This window comes from Triturus cristatus, chromosome 3_1 (assembly GCF_964204655.1).
Source record: "Triturus cristatus chromosome 3_1, aTriCri1.1, whole genome shotgun sequence".
Lineage (NCBI taxonomy): Eukaryota > Metazoa > Chordata > Amphibia > Caudata > Salamandridae > Triturus > Triturus cristatus.
Window position 1 is genome coordinate 768,421,997 of NC_140583.1, and position 21,402 is coordinate 768,443,398.

Sequence of the window (21,402 nt, forward strand, 5' to 3'; positions counted from 1 at the left end):
ATCGTTTTTGGCTCTGTGTATAGGAAATGCAAATATTTTCAATTAGGGACCCTATGTGAAACCCTCCACCTAAGGACATAGTTATCAATAGTGCAGCAGTTACTGTGGTAACTGAGCCCAGGGGTGTGGAGGGCCCACTGCAACCCAACCAGCTGTTTCCTACTAGCAAACAAGGGTACGCGGGTCATTTCCTTGCTTGTATTAGATTCCATAGTATCACCTATGCTGCACGCTGCCTCCATCACCTTCCTTCTCCTTAGGATACTCAAAGCTTTCTGAAAAGAAAGAGAGTACAAAACCTCTGAAACGCTGTATGATTTTTTAACTCTGTATCCTGTCTGTCTCATAGGTCTGTGCCAGGGCAGACCTTCTATATCAGAGGGTGCTGTCAGTTTCCAACATATGTCCAGGAAGCCACATCTATGCCAGATTTGTATGGTATCTACATACGATGATTCTCCAAACAATCAATTTAAATGGAACTGATTTACTTAGTCAATAGTTATCCTGAAAATATGGACTATATCTGACCCTCTGACCCTTTGTTGGACACTACTGTTTCTGCGTCCCTGTTATGTGCCAATATTTAGTACTGTTTCTGTATCTACACTGTGCCCTGCTTTTTTGTGAAAATCTGGTCACCCAACAGACAAGAGGTATAATAAAGAATGTAAAGGCACTTACTATATAGAGTTTCTCTAACTGTAGCAAGAGATACAATCACCAAGAATCAGAAGGCACTGGTAACAGGATAAGCCAACCATCCTTCTTTAGACCCAGCATGGGATGCAAGTCCATGGGAACGGGAACGAGCTTGTAGCAGACAATGCCCATTGAGGGCTTCTCACACCCAGTACTCTAGTGCTTGTGAGATCCAAAGTGTGAGGTATTGAAATGCAATTCATGGATAGCAAGGGCAACACTGACTGATCCAATGCTTCTCATGGCAGTAGGGACACCACTCTTTCTGCTGACTTCTCCTACCAAGCCCAGCAAATCAGAGAGGAAAGAATCTTTTCTCTTCCCCACCAGCAAATGATGTCCCAGTAGGGTGTTCTGACATTCTTTAAACAGAGACAACACAGGCCCAATGCCTTTGCTTAGGTTAGTGTAAAATATTTTAGGCAAGCATGAGTTTATGCAGCTATGCTGTCATGTGGTCATGCAAGCATATGATTGTGGGGCGTATGTATGAAGCCCATTTCCTGTTCGCAAACGGGCCTATTCTCAGAATCGCCTCGTTTGCGAACGGAAAAAAGCCTTTTGGGATGTATCATCCTAAAAGGCCCTTGCAAAATAAGGAATCGCCAAGTTCAAGTTGGTGGTAATTTGCGATTTCTTTGAAAAATGCACTTTGCATTTTTCAAAGTGCCATGTGGTGCACATACATGCCCTTAGGGCATGTATGTGTGCCACATGTGCACACATGTACATTTCAGGGGTGCAACAGGGTGTCCTTTTGACAACCTGGCACCCATGAAATTGCATTCTCAATTTGCGATTCTCTAATTGAGAATCGCAAATTGAGAAGGTCTTCCCATTCATTCCTATGGGCCTCCTAGTCCATAGGAATGAATGGGAAGGTATTCCTTATTTGCGAATCTCAATTTGCGATTTGCAAATAAGGAATATGTGGGATTCGCAATTTGAGAGTCGCAAAACTGTATTTTGTTACATATGGCCCTATGTCACTCTGCCACAAAAACTGTAAAGGCAATCATGCAGTTATGTCAGTCTGCCAGAAACAACCTAAAGGCAAACATGTAGATCTGGACTGGGATGCAGTCTTAGATACTGCTTAAGATGTATGAACAATGATCACTAGCTAATTATCTTTTTGCATAATTTTTGCAGCACAGTTGTCTATTGGATCATCTTAGACAAATATGATGGGGCTTATGGATTCCCTATAGACTAAGAGCCGGCTGGCCTTCACTGTGTTATCTAGTTAATTTCCTCACTGGAATGCTTTTGATTTCAGGCGAGCATGACTATTATGAATGAGTGTACCTTCACATTACAAACACCTGCAAAACACATGTTCTTCCCATTTTCTAGGTTGCTCCTATCTGTCCTGTTGAAGACCCGTCATTAAGGTTTTAATTGGCCTTTCGCTATCTTGGGTCAAAACGTCGATATCTTCACTCGTATACTGACTTAGCCATCTACGGAGGGACAGTACTGAATAGTACACCATTCTTGTACATTATTGATGGAATATGATTCAACCTAAAGAGTGTCAAACAGGCTCAGACGTTATTTGTTTGTGTTTCTAAATTGCCAAAATTATATTGTATTCTTTTTAATCTCCTTTCACCTATGCGAGAGTACTTCTTTCCAGCACTTGCATTTCACACTATGGGGTGACCGCTGCATAACAATAATGTATATATATATATGTGTTTAATGTCAATATAATTTTGAATTAATTTAAATCAGACTTTGTGCATTCTTGTGTTGCAATTTTGGTACACTCTTCCTCTTACTGAGTAATATTATGTTCCCCTGTCCTTTGGATTGATGCCATTTGACTATTAGTTTTGAGTCAGGATAGGCAAATTGTATTGCTATATCTTTATATTTTCCATTGGGACCACTCCTTTCTGTATCACAAATAATCCAAAGGGAATCATGCGGTTATGGCCCTGTGCCAGAAACGACCTAAAGGTAAACATGGAGTAATGGCAGTCTGACACAAACGACCTAAAGGGAAGCATGGAGTGGTGCAGCTTGGCCAGTAACAACCTAAAGTACAGCATAGCATTATGGCACTGACACAAGCAACCAAAACGCAAGCATAGAGTAATGGAACGCTGCCAGAAACAGCCTGGGGGTATGGAAATCTGAGAGGCAGAAACAGCAGAAAGGCAAACATGGAGTGGTGGCAGATGCCAGAAACAACCAAAGACAACTACTGATTTATGACAGATTGCCAGAAACAAACTAACCTCAAAAATGGAACTCTGCCACGTTGGCCGAAACAACCTGATAGCAAGCATTGCATTAGTTGCACTCTTTCATTTTAGCCAGCATAGATCCAGTCCCCATGTTGTTATTGGGAGAATAGGTGCAGGAAGTAGGGGTGGGGGATTGCTGCAGTACCCCAAATATAACCATGATGAAGTCCAGAAGGTGAATGAGAAATAAAGATGACTTCACAATTTGCTTTCATCTTGCCACATCTGCGGTGAGATCCAAGACAGGGTCAAATGTCAGGACATGTCATCAGTCAAATGGCTGCTTACTCATTTAACACTGAGATTGATGTTTACCTTTCTTTCTCTGACTGCAAAGTTAGAGGTTTTTGTAAATTCAACTATGTGACAATCTTGGTGGGTTTAGGAGTGTTAATGTAAAGTCTGAGGGATGTGAGTTTTTTTTCTAACACACCACATAATTTACATATCTGTAAATGAACTAAGCAAATTATTCAAAATCAGCAGTTATGAAAGCACAAATGGCACACGTTTTTGTAGTTCTGAAATTTGATGGAAACAAAGATTTTAATTTGATCAAAACACAATAAGACTCTTTACTTGGTGATGAGGAAATGATAAATATTGTTGAAATCCGATTTCCAACCTACATTATTGTTTATGTGCACAGTTTAATCAGTAAGGCTGTATCTCTGTGCACACTTTGTGGCAATTTCAATGTGAAACGTGCTTCTGTGAATAACAGTGTGCCTCCACACCATGCTTTAGTAGTATATACTGTGTGCTCCAAGACCACACCCTTAGTGCTCTCATGCTGAATGGGTGTGGCTCGTGTGTTCCAATTGCTTTAGTGTGATGCGTGGATTTTTAATAATCCCTAAAACTTCAGTGATATGGGGCGGGCACACCCTCAGCCCTACTCTATATACGTATTTACACGAAGCATTAGAAAGGCTTTGAGGCATGCTTATGTTTACATCCTCAATAATTCTATATTCCCACATTGCCCTGTTCCTTCAGAGTCACCGAGCGTCCCACCGAGAGCCTCTCCCACCCAGTGGCCTTCTCCCACAGTCAGGGGCTAATGGCAGCTCTGCTTGGCATACAAGGTTCACAGATTGCAGGATGCTTTAGGCTGGGTATTTGGAAGACTAGGGTTGGCATGAGACACTCATTTGGTAGGGAGAAGGAGCAGTGAGACACTTACCTCAAACACTTTGAGCGTGCGGGACAAGGACGAGGTTTTCCCCCCGCTGAGTGTGAAGAGAAGATTAACAATGGCCTTTCCGTTCTTTTCTTCAAACACAAGCGTCTCCAAGGGGTCTCCAGATTCTGCCATGGCTGCTGCCGCAGCCGCGGCGGCCTCGCGCTCCTTCCGGGCATCCTCTATGAGGCTCTGCTTCCTGCCCCTGAACCTCGGAGACTGCAAGACACAATGGGACAGGAGATGAGGACAGTGAGATGAGGGGTCATTGCAGTACTGAGCACCCACTGGTCGGCTCTGTCACCCTCCCTATCAAACACCCCAGGACTCACAACAAGGGGCCTTCAGGTGAATGATGTGAAAATGTACCTTAAAACCCAAGCAGACTTCATCAATCAAAGGGACATTCAAGAATATTATTAGAAACGCGGGACTGGGTGAAGAGATCTGGTCTTTTCGTTTGACTGGATGGCCTTTTTAAGTCCACGCACCTTCCAGTGTGAGCTGACCGTGAATGAGCATGGAATATTCATAATTCTGTAACACCTTTGTGCATTAAACCCATCAACATACCCACTGTAGGAAGCTGGCTCTGTATATACCAGTGATACTCAAAGTACGGCCCGGGGGCCACATTCGACCCTCCTGACCTTTACATGTGGCCGCCCGGTCAACAGCAGCACTGGACCCTTGGTCAACAGAGGCACTGGGCTGCTCTTTACTCAACTCAGCACTAAGATTAACACGCATTAAAATGCAATAGGTCTCGCCTTTCATTAAGTTAAAGCCATTAGCTTTGCTATACAATACCATTAGCAAAGCAAATGGCTTTAACTTAATCAAAGGCAAGACCTATTGCATTTTCAATGCTTGTTTTATTTCCACTGAAATCGAAGTCTAAGTCAATTTTGAGCTGAAGAAGTGGAATGTTACATGAGACTGAGAACTAATTATACCCCGGCACTTAAGAAGTTAAATCTTTTCTCATGTATTGCTTTAATAGGCTTTTTCCATAGTATACTCCGTCATTAATATATCACTGGTCATACAGCATAAATATATTGCTCAATTCTTTACTCATGAAACAAGGATAATTAAATCAAAGTTACAATCAGACTCCTGTTTCAAAAAACATTTTTTTGGAAAGAAAAATTTTTATACAGAAAGTTCGTAGTTGTACAATTCCTTTGGGAGGAAAGGAAAGTTTTTGTACAGAAAGTTCGTAGTTGTACAATTCCAAGTTGTAAACAGACCCCTATCGCAAGAAATATATTGAAAGGGGAAAGCTTGCGCAAAGAGTTCTCAATTTTGTAGTTCCAATCAAGATGCATGAGAACAGCCAGTGACTTCCTCAAGGCTTTTAAGATAAGCAATGATATCTGCGACTATATCCAATCCTGCTTCTTCATTTGTGAAGTGGAAATGTAGCTCAAAAAAGTATTATAGTAAGTCCATGTAGATGGTGTCCAAAAAAAGTATTTCACCAGTGGAGACCCAAATCCTTTTCACTCCAAAGTTTGGTGGTTACCGTAAGCTATTTCGCGTCACAGTGTGTGGTGCTTGGAAATATACAAGCCACTCTCAAGTCCTGTATTTATCAAAAAGTCGCATCCGTATTCGGGATATCTGCTTGGGCTATATAGAGCCCCGATGGAGCCGATGTGCGACGCGGGCCTCCACTATTCTGATCAGTACTGGATTGGATATAGTCGTAGATATCATTGCTTATCTTGAAAGCCTTGAGGAAGTCACTGGATGTGACGAAACAAGTGTCGGCTGTTCTCGTGTATCTTGATTGGAACTACAAAATTGAGAACTCTTTGCGCAAGCTTTCCCCTTTCAATATATTTCTTGCAATAGGGGTCTGTTTACAACTTGGAATTGTACAACTAAGAACTTTCTGTGCAAAATTTTTCCTTCCAAAGGAATTGTACAACTACGAACTTTCTGTATAAAATGTTTTCTTTCCAAAAACATGTTTTTTGAAACAGGAGTCTGATTGTAACTTTGATCCAATTATCCTTGTTTCATGAGTAAAGAATTGAGCAATTTATTTATGCTGTCTGACCAGTGATATATTAATGACGGAGTATACTATGGAAAAAGCCTATTAAAGCAATACATGAGAAAAGATTTAACTTCTTGAGTGCTGGGGTATAATTAGTTCTCATTGTGTTGTACAGTGACTGTTGACAGTACCTGTACATTTGTGCACCCCAGGTAGTAGGGTACACCTTTACCCCCAGTGGCACCACTATTAACTATATTTTTGCTTGTTCTAAGAAATATGATACATAACCGGATTTGTAAGTACCCTTTCTGATGTAACAAATTTCTGAAGTGCGACTGTCTAGAAAACACTGCTACCTCTTCTGTATTGTTACATCAGACTAGCAAGAAAGCCTCTTTATCTCAAACCAAGCTCCCCACTCCGTGTCGTCTTTAGAGACAATACTCCCATTATGAAAACGTCCACAGTATGCATAGTGCCTCACACTGATGAGCACCTAAAAGGGCAAAACATGACTGTGATTGTCATACATCTCTGAGCTAAATCTACGAATAGTAACGCCATGTCTTAACATCAATTTAAGAATTAAAAACACTTAAAAACTCATCCCTTCTGATTTTTACTGAACTAAATGCTCTTTCCAGACAGCTAACGGATATACAAAAGATTGCTTCGATTCTGCGTGGCTCCTCTCAAGGTCATTGCAACCTGCGCTGTATTCTAGGCTCGTTCATGTAGTTGGGTGTTTTGCTATACATTTAATGTAGCGTTATGAATATGAATAGCATGTAAGGGGCCCTAATACTTAGTGATGCAGGAACACTACACAAGTCTGAATAATAGATAAATAATAAAAGCGCTTAGGGCGCTATACTGATCTAGAACTTGCAGTTACACTCTGCGGGTCAGTGTGCATGGCTTCTGCCATGTTCTGCTTTCACGCGCAAAAGATATATTTAAACTGACGAGGGGTTAAGCCATGTAGATGGATAAAGACTCATTAAAAAAAGCCTTGTGATTATAGGCCCACATTTCCTTCTGTAAAATGATTGTAACAAGAAATCTGCGAGTCAGTAAGCAGTGAATTCTAAAGGTAGCAAGACTGTACTCTGGTAATATCATGAAATTTCACCTTTGCACTCTGGTTCGAAATGTGCAACCATTAGGAGACATTTTCCAACTAACATGTTAAAATGGGCCACATTCTTCTTCACTGTTGTGGTAGAGTGCGTGCATGCTCTGCCCAGGAGCACACAGTTGCATCAAACAATATATAGGGATTTGAGCCGAGACATTGCTCCTCCTTGACAACAACAAATGCATGTGCTGTCTTAGATATATTTGGCTTTAAATATTAAAATGTGTTACTCGCCTGGTTGCAAGATTTAGCCGGTCAGACGACTTCAGCGTGCATGTGTTTGTCTTTCCTGTACACTCAGCGCTCAGACGCACTTTTCACTCCATCAATATACAGCGAATAGACAGTAGGGGAAAGCAACAGCTGCACTACCCTCCTATACACAGAGTATCAATGATTTGTAGAATTCAGGTTGCCCACCTCTTTGGTCCACTGTCCTAAGACCATACACATGTAACACCAAAAAATCATTTCACAGAGAGGCAACCCTTCAAAGGATAAAAATTATATATAACAATTTAGAGTCCAGATAAATAGAAAGAAATTAGGTTCTTTTATTGTTGCAGGTTGAACAGCAGCAGAGATGCAGCCAACGCGTTTCGCCCAACAGCGGGCTTCCTCAGGGCTGTAAAAAGCAACATACATATATCAAAAACGATCTTCTTATGTGTGATATCATCTAAAAAGCCAAAGTTGCAACAACCACACTACAAGGATGTAATTGTCATTTATGATTAATAGACAATCAATACCGTCTTCTACTGTAAATAGCAGCAGAAAGAAAAAAGGAAAGAAAAAATAATTAAAGAAAAGAAAAAGAAAGACACCATTGGAAACAATCAAATTCAGAAATTCAATTAAATAGTGAAAAAAGAAATTCAATTAAATAGTAAAAAAAGAAAAGATTCAAAACACCTGATAGACCATTGAAGAGTAAACACGAAGAACCTAAAAAAGACCCAATAATTAAATCAAAGTGTTATGTCACTAAAAAAACACCACAAAATTTACCTATAGATATTTGAAAGATTCACCAGATCTGTGTGCTAACTCACGTGATTAATTTATCAAATAGCAGTGATGTGTATTAGTAAGTCCAAATAGACAAATCACCACACGGATATCTCACCAAAAATCGGAACGTAATCCAATCGATTCCCACAATTTTGACTTTAAATCACTATATAAAAACATAAACATAATAGTATATGTAACAAGTCACTAGATAGGTCTCATTACTTAAAACCACAAACATATGTTTCTCATATAATAGTCAACGCATGTATGAGATCAATCATTTTGTGAACTGTCAGTCAACATATGTAATTTACGTAATTGTTTGTAACTGTCTTAAAATATATGTTGGCAGTACAGTGAGACAATTGCGGGTATGAATTCAAGAGCATAGGAGAGCATGTTCCAACAATGATGGCACAAGTGCATTGGGTGTCCATGATTGCACGTCTGCTTTACCCAAATCCAAATTTAAATTCCATGCAATCGATCAAGTCCTTCCTGATAGACGAGGGGGAAGTAGGGAGTTGCGTCTCAGACAAATTGAGGCATTTTGGATTTGTAAATTAAGAGCGGTGACATCTGGGTTAAATTCAGATAATGAGATGCACTATTTGCTATAAGAAGAACTTTTTACTCTGCTTTGTTAAACACTGTGTTGAGGAAAGTTCATTGATGCTGTTATTATGTATTTTTATTGATTTATTTTTCTTTATATGTATTATGAGTTATATATTGAGTTTACCCCACTGAGACTTTTTTTGACTCGATATTGTTATCATTCTTTTATATCATAATTTTGTTTTTCTATATTGGAGATATTTGATTTGACCACAAAAGGCATACGTGTAATCATTTTCCATGTTAGCACATATAGGTTGCTGCTATTCAACAATTGGAGTGCTTCATTATTAATGTGATATGTTTTCTTATGTGGACCTTATCAGGTTGCTTAAATATTGAGCTTAGAAATATGTGATATTTATGTGATATATCTTTAAAGTGTCTTCACTTGGGTGACATCATCTACATATTTTTTGAGATTCCCTTTGCTCTTGTTTTCTTTTTCTTTTTCTTATTTTGGTTCTTTTCTTCTCTCCCCTCCTGTTTGACTTACTGTACATTTTTTACTTTTGAACTCTTGATTGAGTATCTACTTAGAAATATACATGTACATTCTAGCATCCTTATCATTGATTTTGGTAGGGATACATGCATATACTAATATATTGATCCAAATGATAATAGTTTCAGTAATGATTTAGATATCATTACGTACTTCATCGTTAATAACTTCGGTTTAGGACTTAATATTGAACATTACAGTCAGTTTTACCTTGATCTTACTGGTGATTTATACGTACTTCACCGTTAATAACTTCGGTTTAGGACTTAATATTGGACATTATAGTCAGTTTCATCTTGATCTGACTGATGATTTATATACTTACATTACCTTAATTTCTTTGGTGCAATAATCTATAGAAATGTCTACAAATAGTTCAGTTGGCGCACTCTGTGTATATGCAATAGAGTAATCGCCCGGTATCAAGGGGCTTTTTTTGTTGATAAAGTTTCTTTGAATTTGAATGAGCTTATATTTTGTAGTTGTTTATAGACACGCACTAGTTGTTTTTTTAAATAATCAAAACAACATTCTCAGTGAGTTTGTTCATCGAATCAGGTAGACCTATATTAGGTCATGTGGCTGGTGACGTTCTTCCATATTATACTCGAATATTATTAAGGTGCCTTTCTCGATAAAGTTTTGTTGTAATTGAATGAATCGATATCACGCAGTGGTTTATAGATACGCACTAGTTGTTTTTAAATAAAAAAAACATCATCCCAAATTAGGGAAGTGAGTACGTTTATCCAATCAGGTAGCCCTATATTATGACACGTGATTGGTGACGGGCTTCCGTTCTACACCTCAAGATTGTTGGCGGGTCCGGGAAACTAGGAACTCGGAGTTCCACGGAGCCGTTTACCGAAAAATAACTCAGTAAGTGTTTCCTATTTAGGAATGCTTGGTAACGACTTAAATCCTTTTTTGCCTTTTACGTCGCATTATAGAATTAGACACTTGTTTTTAAATACGCTTTTTTGCTCTTCGCTATATATACGTGATCACGCGATTATATGTTAGATCTAAACAACATGCATTTGAATATCTCTCTGTCTGTTGACGGTTTTGGAGTGCGCCTACTCACTGATACTGTACATCACTAGTAAATGTGAGTGGTGATTAGGTTCGTAATGCGTTTATAGACCGAATATATGTCATTTGCCTTCCATGATATTGACTTATTTTGATATACGCATATATATGATGCGTGTCTCAATCTCGTTTCTTCTTGCTGAGTGATATTTCATGACATTGGATACTTCTTAATGTTTTTAAAAGTGTATTTGTTTGTATGTTTTCTTGCCTCATATTATTTCCGAGTGTTTAGCCCTTTAACACTCAGGTTTTATAATTGAAATTTCGTGTTGCCGTTGCCGAAGTGTTAGATTTAACTATAACAATAATAGTGATGACTTCATGAATTTTAATATGAATTCGGGATACCACTGCAGTATTGTGGTCGTCCCATTATATATGGAACAAGCTCTACATTTCAATGATGATTCCAATGAGGAACCTAATTTTGCCTTTACTTTCTATATTTTTTCCAGTGTTCAGAAAATTTCACCAATTGTAGTGAATTTTCGTGACTGTATTTTACCTTTGGAGAAAATATTTTCCTCAATCGTGGTGATTTACCGAAGAATTCCGGTTACTTTTGTCTGTACAAATTTGGAAATTTGAGGAGAATTGGTGTTTAAAGGCAAAGGTACAATAAAATTACCACTAACACAATAATCAGTTGTTTGTGGGTTTAAGTAATGAGACCTATCTAGTGACTTTTTACATATACTATTATGTTTATGTTTTTTTATAGTGATTTAAAGTCGAAATTGTGGGAATCGATAGGTTCTGTACTGGATTGGATTACGTTCCGATTTTTGGTGAGATATCCGTGTGGTCATTTGTCTATTTGGACTTACTAATACACATCACTGCTATTTGATAAATTAATCACGTGAGTTAGCACACGGATCTGGTGAATCTTTCAAATATTTATAGGTAAATTTAGTGGTGTTTTTTTAGTGACATAACACTTTGGTTTAATTATTGGGTCTTTTTTAGGTTCTTCGTGTTAACTCTTCAATGGTCTATCAGGTGTTTTGAATCTTTTCTTTTTTTACTATTTAATTGAATTTCTTTTTTTACGATTTAATTGAATTTCTGAATTTGATTGTTTCCAATGGTGTCTTTCTTCTTCTTTTCTTTTTTCTTTCATTATTTTTTCTTTCCTTTTTTCTTTCTGCTGCTATTTACTGTAGAAGACGGTATTGATTGTCTATTAATCATAAATGACAATTACATCCTTGTAGTGTGGTTGTTGCAACTTTGGCTTTTTAGAGTATATCACACATAAGAAGATCGTTGTTGATATATGTATGTTGCTTTTTACAGCCCTGAGGAAGCCCGCTGTTGGGCGAAATGCGTTGGCTGCATCTCTGCTGCTGTTCAACCTGCAACAATAAAAGAACCTAATTTCTTTCTATTTATCTGGACTCTGAATTGTTATTTATAATTTTTATCCTTTGAAGGGTTGCCTCTCTGTGAAATGACTTTTCACTCCATCCCCTGGCGGGAAGCACGCGGACTGTGTCCATAATTAATGAAACGAGTAAAGGGAGCTCTTTCAGTGTTTCTGCCTAGCCTTAAAGTGTGTCCACAATCAAAAAGATGCCTTCGTTTGGGTTGAAAGTCGGTGTTCAGAGGCTCTGACTGAAGCCCCCATGTGAAGCCTTCTGCCCATGCGATGATGCTGCAAGGACGTCCATCCTCCTGGCTTACAGAAAAACAGGCATCAAAACATGAAAACACAGCCCCTCCTGGAGACCCGTTCAGGAAATTGGATCTGCCTTTACCCTGGGGCATCCGCCCTCTCTTGTCTAGAGGTCTAAAAACTTTGTAGGTGTTCCCTAAAGTTGCAAGTAAAGGGTTAATCGAGGAGACAGGCTTCTCAGTTCACAACATGTTACGGAAATCCCCAGTTTAAAAGCGATTCTGATAAATAGGTGTTAACATTGGACTAATAATAAGATGTTATTTCTCAGAACATAAGATGCTAATGAGGTTAAACAAGCTGTCGGAGTTGTGCGAAAAATATAGTGCGTGCCCTCTAATGAAGTAGACCGTGTAATGCCGCAAGTGAGAGATCCAATCCAAGTGGGCGGGGCCAAAAGTGGACAGGGCGGTAACAAGGAGGGACTAAGAAGCCTCCTTTTCAATCGTGAGCCAGCATTTAGCATGTAGGATGATGCCAGCGAATGAAAAAGATGGGCGGGGCTTCAAGTCCGCCTCTGAAAGCTTCGGAATCCGTATTGATTCCAAGATGCCCTCGCACGCTGCTAACGCCAGGCGAGACCTAAAAATATGTTAAGTAAACATTGAAAGGTTAATTTAAGTTAAAGAAAGGAAATAACTGGGGGGTCCTGCACAACTCAGCTTTAGAAACACCATCATTTGTAAAGACATCTTGCTGCAAAAGTGTAAAGTATAATGTCTGGACAAAAAGTATATTTTATTAACACGTCGAACCGATTCACCTTAGTACATCAGATTATATTATCTCAGTGCATTCAGAAGTATATTTTTAATAGTGATAGTTTTCAAACATGAATTCAGAAACATTGCTTCTTCCCTACACCATCACAACAATGCCAATAATGAACTAAGAGGCAAGTCATTGTTATGCGCAACCTTTGGGTGGCTGGGGTTCTTAGTATCCTACTATGCATGAACATTACAGAGGAAGAGGAGTGGCGCAGCGACCAGGGTGACTGCCTCCAGTTCCTGGGGCTAACGGTTCAATCCCTGGTGCCGGTGGCAGATCAGCCCAGCACCATGTGACTCTGGTCAATAGATCGCTTAATCTTGCCGACGGCCCCCAAGTGCCGGGACACCTCTCTAGAGGTAGCTGTGCGCTTTACAAATACTGGACATTTACATTATAGTTTATTAACTCCAACACAGGAGAAGTTTTTGTACAACACACATCCTGAAGTCATGTATTTCGAGGTCCTCATAGGAAGAAACAGGAGGGAAAGTAAAATAAAACAGTCGCCTAGGATCACACAGTTTGGTTGAGTGGTGAAGCTTGGATTAATCTCAAGAATTTTGGTTTCCCATTGTGAAATTCAGACACTAGATGTAGGCCCACAATGCCACATCTCCCTCAACCCCCTCTCCAGCCAATCTGCTGCCATCAATACGGCCCTCAGTCCCATCACAGACCAAAATTTGTGGCCCCAGGGAAAATGTTGGCGAGTATCCATGGGGTATACTATACCAAAGTAAGGTGTAGTGTATATAGAGTCCAGTGGATCCCCAGAGGCTTTACAAAGGCTCAAGTAGCTAATACTAATTGTCTCTTTTGTGGTAATTTGGGCGAGCAGATAGACTTATCAGAGGAAAGTGATAAGCATTTGTTGTACACAGACAGGCAATAAATGATACACACACTCAATAACTAAATCCGAGACCAATAGTTTGTAAAAATATTACTTTTAGTATATTTATTTTTTACAGCCAAAGATACTTTTATGCACGTAAATACGTTTTGCAATATCACTGCTTTTCAATGTAAAAAGAAGACACTGCATTTTTCAACAGTACAATGTAATCCTATGGGAGAAAACACAATCAGCAATATGCAGGTAAGTAAACAATTTACGATATTAAGTTTCTGGATAAAGAATTAGTACCAGGTAAGGTTCAGGTAAGTGACAAAACTGCACCACCAGCGGCAGTGTGGCGGCCGAGTTCAGATTCAGATGTCAAACTCGGGATCTGGTGCCAATGTTATCCAATGGAGAAAGTGGGCAATCTAAGTGGTACTTTTGCAGTTGTGGCTACTCTGCTAAGGTGGAGGAGCGTCGCCCCACTGAGCAATTTAAAACGTAAAAATAAAATGATAATAACACAACTTTATAATCATTTTATTTAACCGTATTGGCTCAGTTGATTTGTGGGTGGAGTTGGGCTGTTAGAGCTGGGGGAGGAGTGGTGGGGACTTCCTAAGTGCGAATGACATTGTGGCCAGCCCTCTTGGGCTGGCCACACAGTCATGTACACTTTGCATGTTCTCCACCCAGGCTGCATTACATCCTGGGTGCAGAACATGCACAGCCTCCCAGCCCCTGTCTGAGCACTGAACCATGAAGGTCAGACCAATCACAACGCTGCTGTAAGGCAGCATTGTTATTGGTCAGGGGAGTCTGAGAGGCTGTGTGCTTCCTGGTTCCTGTTGCCTGGGAGAAGAGAAGAGGACGGAGGAGAGGCGCCAGCCGGCCAGCCGGCCGCATCTAGGTAAGTGTTTTTTTTCTATTCCCTCCCCCGCACCCTACTGCCCCACCCCATTTGGTAGCAGCCACTATTGACTTCTTGCAGGTAAGTAGCATGGTTTGGTAACACAGTCTCCGGGGTTTAAGGTAAGCACAGGGGGGGCCACAAGGCAGCACCAAACATACATCTCCATGCGGCAAAGGGGCGGCTGGGTTCAGAGTCCCAACACAGCGTTGGGCGCCCAATACAAACCAATAGGGAATCTCAAATTTGAAAATAGGCTGCAGGCTCTGGCCAGGAGGCCGATCAATGGAAACCAACGCAAAAGGAACATATAATGGATGGAATGCCAAGCAATGCAAACATTCCCCCCTGTCACAAAGATCTGGGTTTAATTATATTGTTCTTTTGCTTACCACGCCAGCCCAGTTTGGACCCAGCCATATGCACATCAAGGTCTTCTCTGGAATGAAAACAAGCATCCTGGGACCAATCTCGGGCATCACCCCTCAACAGCCAAGCTAGCTTAAACCCAGTGGCGCAGTGAGCACGGGACCCACGTCTAGGCATATCCTTCCCACTTAGGGTGACAAAAGCCAAAGGAACAAATGATGGACGGAATGCTGAACAATGCAAACATTCACCCTGAGTCACAAAGATCTGGGTTTATTCCATCGTTCTTTTGCTCACCACGACCCCCCCCAGTTTGGAGCCAGCCATATGCACATCAGTCTTGACCCTGATCCTTATGGGAACAGTCCAGCCCGAACTGCCAAGCTAGGTCCTCTCTGGAACAGAAACAAGCACCTTGGGACTGGTTTCAGGGAGTCATCCCTCACTAGCCAGGCTAGCTTGATATGGGTATACTCAGACGTGAGTACCTTGGTCATTTTGCCACTGGATTCAACTGGCCTAGCTGATGAAGGGTGTTACCCCGAAACCGGGCCCAGGATGCTTGTTTCTGGTTCAGGGGGGACCCAGCTTGGCACTTCAGGCTGGACTGTTCCCATGAGGAACAGGGTCAAGACTGATTTGCATATGGCTGGGTCTGAACTGGGGTGGCGAAGTGAGCTAAAGAACGATGATGGATTCAACCCAAATCTGTGACAGAAAGTGAGTGTCTGAAAAGTTCAGCACTCTGTCATTATCTCCTTGTGTTTGTGATGGAAGTCTACAGCAGCACAGGTAAGTTGGGATGTGCTGGAGTATCGGGACACCGTCGGCTGATTTACCCAAGGCCCAGGGGCTCCGAAAGCAGGGATGTCCTTGGATGTCGGAAAACAACTTATTGGTGCAGATCGCGGTTGAGGGGGTCATCGTGCAGAGCCCACTGTGGACTCTTGCTCTGAATTGCTGGTACCTTTGCTGCACTGGTGGGCCATTTGGACTCGGGCTGTGTGTGTCGGTTGCAAAGGTGGTTGGTTTTGCGATTACGCAGGCAGAGCGCTTTGTCTTTAAAGTTGTTTTTCTTCTGGAAAGGTCCGCTGTCCATGGGAAATTAGGAGTCTTTTTAGAATGCAGGCAGTCCTCCCAGGGTTCTGGAGGTTACTGGACTGTGGAACGAATCGATCTTCTTTAATAGGGTCTTTGAGAGCTCTTCTTTGTCCTCTTCTTTGTTGGTCGACAGTAATCTGAGGAGTAAAGCTCAGGGGTGCCCCTAAATACTCAATTTAGGGGTGTTACAGGGAATAGAAGGTAGTTGCCAATGGGCTACTCACATTTGGGGTAACTACACTCTTTGTATGTCCTCTCCCTCTGGGGAGGGGGCATACCCCTAACTCTATTGGCTAAAATCCGCCAAAATAATATGGAGTATTCTGAAAGGAGGGGGTCACTTTAGCTCAGGGCACCTTATGGCTGCCCCTGGGTAAGAGAGGACACACCTCTCTTACTTCCTAATTTTCCCACAGACCTTGCTGTCAAAAATGGTACTTGGTCATTGGGGCGGGCATCTCCACTCGCTGTAGAGTCCCTGGCCAGCATAACAAAGGACGGAAAGCCTTTGAGGCTCACCACCTTTCTATGCTATTCCTGCTTGGCGTAGGTGTGAAGCACCTCCACCCAGAGCAGGCTTTGTTTCTGACCCACAAGAGCAAAAGGCTCCCTCCCACCCCCCACCACCCCCCCCCCCCCCCCACCTAGGTCGACTCTTCACTTTTATCTGCACTAAAACACGCAGGCTTCAGTGGCTGTTTGCTTGTGTTTGGTGAGGGGTTTCTTAGGGTGGCACAATACATGCTGCAGCCTTATAGAGAGCCTTTCTGGTCACAAGGCCCTTGGTACCACTGGTACCTTTTACAAGGGATTTACATGTGAGCCAGAGGTGTGCCAATTGTGGAAACAAAAGTACAGTGTTGGGAAAGAAGACAGGCACTGGGAACCTGGTTAGCATGACCCCCATGCACATTTAATCAAAAAGGCATCAGTTTCAGGCAAAAAGTTGGGGGTAACCATGCCAAAAAGGGTATTTTCCTACACCCATCACTTAAAAAAGTGATACTTCCATGGTAGAGTCACTTTTTAAAACTCGCAAATGGAGCTGGATAGCACATACTGACCCAGTTTTTATGACATTTGTGCAAAAAGGTCTCACATCGCAAAGTTTACTTTTTACAACCGAGGTTAGTAGTGCCACCAGTAAGGTGATCTGTGGTGAGCCCGCTGGCAGAGCACAAGTTGGGGGTACATACAAGTAGACAGCGTCCACCCACTATTCTCACTGGGTGGATGCTGTCTACCCTGCCAAGAAGTTGGGCACCACACTAATATGTGGAACCTGTCCCGGTGTCGTTTTCAGACAATGGGACACATTCAGTAGCGCCTGCACCTTGTCTGCTTTCATTCTGAACAGAAACATGGAGGCCCCAAGGGGCTTTGTTATTCCAGCTTGGCCTAAAACAAAGGCAGAAGTGAAGGGGGCATCTGGCCTCCTTTCGTTCAAGTATCCTTGGGTGGGAGCTATCTGGAGCCTCACACATAGATGCAAGTACAATGGAGGGAATGCAAATGCACACAGCTTGTTACTTCACAAGTACTTGAAATTCATGCTTTTGAATTTGTTCAGTACCTGTCTGTCCCAGTATTTACAAAAAATAAGTTAAATACTACTTTTTAAAAAAAATTATTTCATAAAGCTACTCATGCCAATGCAGGATGACAGAATATTTTACATCACACTTAAATATTATACATTGACAATAAATCCCATTTGTGTTATCAAGGTACAGGATGTGTTACAGAAGACATTGAGACTTTCAAGGTGTAGGAGTGGCATGTCCTTCATTGCTCTCTGCTATATTAGATGAATTACAATTTGGGAACTGAAAGTAACAAAACGATCTCTGTGTTAAAAGCAGTAACCCACTTACATAAAATTAAAATCTGTCATTTGCATGTTTCATGATGTGCTTTTCAGAAGACCCATTAACATTTATGCTACTGTAATTCAAAACTGGGACTAGACAAAACACAGATCCCTCCAGCAAATGTGTTAACCTCTAGAGTTATCACTCCATTAATATTATTTCCTGAGATTTATTGGGCACACAGAGATCTCTGCCTCAGGTGCCTTGAACCCATAAGATATTTTAAAATGCGGACTTTGCAAACAATTAAGCTGAACAGATATACTACCATGTTTTTCCTTGTTTACCAATTTCTTTGTGACAGAGTTTAACAAAACCAAATGTATAAGTTGAAGCCAAGATTTTGCACTGGTGGTTGTGTCATGTTTTTTTGGCACAACCCCAATGCAAAATCTAATTTGCTAAATCTCATTATTGCTGAAATGAACTCATGATAGACCTGCTAAATATATGTGTGTGGTCATTAGAGCTGATGTCACTTCTTGTGATGTCACTTCCTGTGAGGTCATGGAATGTGATGCCACTTCCTGTGATGTCACACGCTCTGACGTCACGCGCCCTGATGTCACGTTCATACTGTCATACTTGGTTAGTTCCCCCACTTCTGTTTTTTAGGACTTATGCCCTGAACGCTGAGTTCCACAGCAACTACTCAAGTGGCTACAATATGTCAGCAAATGATGCATCGTCACAAATAGTCCACACCTTTAATACTCTTTATTTTGAGGATGCTGCCAGCCATGTGATCTGACAGAGAACTGCAGCAATGTGGTAGTGCGGCAATGTGCATGTGGTACTGTTCTTCTAAACAAAGAAGGTGATGGCCCATCACTAGTATTCAGTGTTTATTGCTAGAGTGCTTTGAGCTCAGTCACAGCTTTACGTGTGAATAAGAACGTGTGTTTATGGTGAGGGTATGAAAAAGGTGCATGGCCAGTGTAATTAAGGGGGTGGTTTATACAGGTAAACAACATTTTTGTGATTCCCATAGTGTACCACTCGACAGGTGTTTTGGTTCCTCTGAGCTTTCTGTTATTGCATCCAGAAATATAACACAGCCACTGACTTAGACCTAAAACCAGCCTGGACTATTGGCTTTGTCACTGGGGGTTGGCTGTTTAGGATAAATGAGTAACAATAATGATTTTGGTGTAAATAGTATTGAAAGTGTTTCAATTCTAAAATTCTGAGACTGAATGTAATATTAGTGAGGCAGGTGGAAGGGGTAGTGGTCTTCAAACTGTCCCTATCACTCCCTTTTATATTCACTGTGTTAGACATGTATGCCCTATTTCTCTCTACATCTCGTCCATGTGCATATCTTACACCCCATCTATTCCCTCTTACTCCCCTCCATTCACTCTCTCCTGAATACTCTTCTTTGTATTTCCTTCACTTCAGCCACCAAATCATACAACACTCCCACTCACCTGTAAGCACTGCATTTTCTTTTACTTTCTGCTTGTCAATATTTTGACAACTGTGTACCTCCTTCACTCACATTTGCACAGAATCACAATTGCACCTGGAAAACGCTATAACGTTAGAGACTGTTTACTGTATTTTCGGAGTAGGCTAGAATGTTTTTTTTGTACAGATAATGTTTATAAAACATTCTCTTATGTACAAACAAAATAGGCAGGCTGCCAGGTGAATGCTGCCATTGTTATGCAAAATTATTTGAGACTATTATTGGTCCTTGACTATTTTCTGATAAACCTATCCTGCTGACTAGGAATACAAGGATTGGAGTCTTTTTATTGTGTACTTTTCAGTTCACTTTCAGTGAACATCTAGCACTTTTACCTCTCAGTTTGTAGCACTTAATGACTCTGCACTTTAGTAAAAACTTTTGGCTTAGGTTAATGAAAAGTATTGTACGTATCATAAAGGAATGTTTCAATTTTGTTAAGGACTCGCAGGCGAGGATTAGGCATCACTTTCTCTACTTTTATTACACCCAACAGCTATGAACAGTTTAGAAACCAGAACAAACTACATTTCCAATGAGTCCTGGGGAAATAGAAAAAAACATCAACATCAAAATGTCCAATCAGGATGCGACCCTTCCGTCAACTTCCCCGTGGACGTTCTATCCTCCTCTTACTTCCTGCGAACACAGCCAGTAAAGTTCCATTTCATTCTTGCTTGCTTTACCCCGTTCATGCAAAATAAACAAGGTGTTTTAACACCCTGTATGAAGATCACAGTCAAAAGTACTGTTCTACACTAAGAAATGCATGATATGAACATCGAAGAGAAAATCAAATATCCAACTCATACTGGCATTTATACATCAAGATATTTTACTTGCGTACCCAACGTAGATACATTGGGAGGGGATTCTAGTCAAGGGTTGGCTAATCATCGCCTCGAAGTCCTTAATAGAATTGAAACTTTTCTTTACAATAGCTAGGATTTTTTTCATTCTATGTCAGGACCGGAGGCGAGGATTAGGCTAGTTTAAAGCTTGACCACCACCAAAGAAGCCAGATTTATAATAGGCTTAAAATAGACTCTCATGAAGGTGGAGCCTGAAGACCAATCTGCAGCATTTATTATATCCTTCAACGAGCTCCCAGAGAATAAGGTTTAGAATCCATTGCCCCCCCTTACCGAGTGGGCTCTGAAATAGGAAATATCTATCCCTGCCTACTGCATGACCCAGCGGAACCACCGAGCAAAAGTAGGGGAGGACACCGCTTTGTGTGGCTTTATTTATTTTATTTATTTTAGGCGATTTGTAGAGTGTGCAAAAACCCTAGGGTGTCTCAGCGCTATGGAGTGTCTAGAGGTCGAACCAGTGGTGGAAGCTTATTGATTAAAATGCCACGTCTTTAAGAGATTTCTGAAGGCAAGAAGATTTTGACATGATTTGATGTGCAAGGGAAGAGTGTTCCATAGTTTAGCAGTAGCGATGACGAATCTTCTGTCACCCCAGGAGACTTTTTTTGTGCGGGGGACCTTCAGAAGATTGGTCGTTAGTGAGAGCAAGGGTCTGTTGGGAGTGTAGACACAAAATGCCTTCGTCAGGAAGTAAGGTCCTGTATTGTGGATAGCCTTGAAGGCGATGCATAGGGCTTTGAATTTGATACGGCTTATCATCGGTAGCCAATGGAGTTTTCGGACTACCGATGAGAATGATTGATATTTGGGGGTGCCTGTTATCATTCTGCCCGCTGAATTCTGCACCATCTGAAGTTTTCTGGTGACCTTTTTCTGGGCGTTGAGGAACAGGCCGTTGCAATAGTCAAATTTTGACATTACTAGGGTGCTGATTAGGGTTTTTCTGGCACTGAATGGTACAAATGGGAGGAGTTTTTTTTATCAT

General features: G+C 41.1%; 1 protein-coding gene across 1 annotated transcript in view; it reads right to left on the reverse strand.

Moving 5' to 3' along the window:
• Positions 1–21,402, reverse strand: part of TH (tyrosine hydroxylase) — a 389,931-nt gene that overhangs the window by 206,198 nt on the left and 162,331 nt on the right. Inside the window, exon 2 of the mRNA XM_085646393.1 lies at positions 4,144–4,359. Coding sequence (XP_085502519.1) covers positions 4,144–4,359 — 216 coding nt within the window. The remainder of the gene's footprint in view (positions 1–4,143; positions 4,360–21,402) is intronic.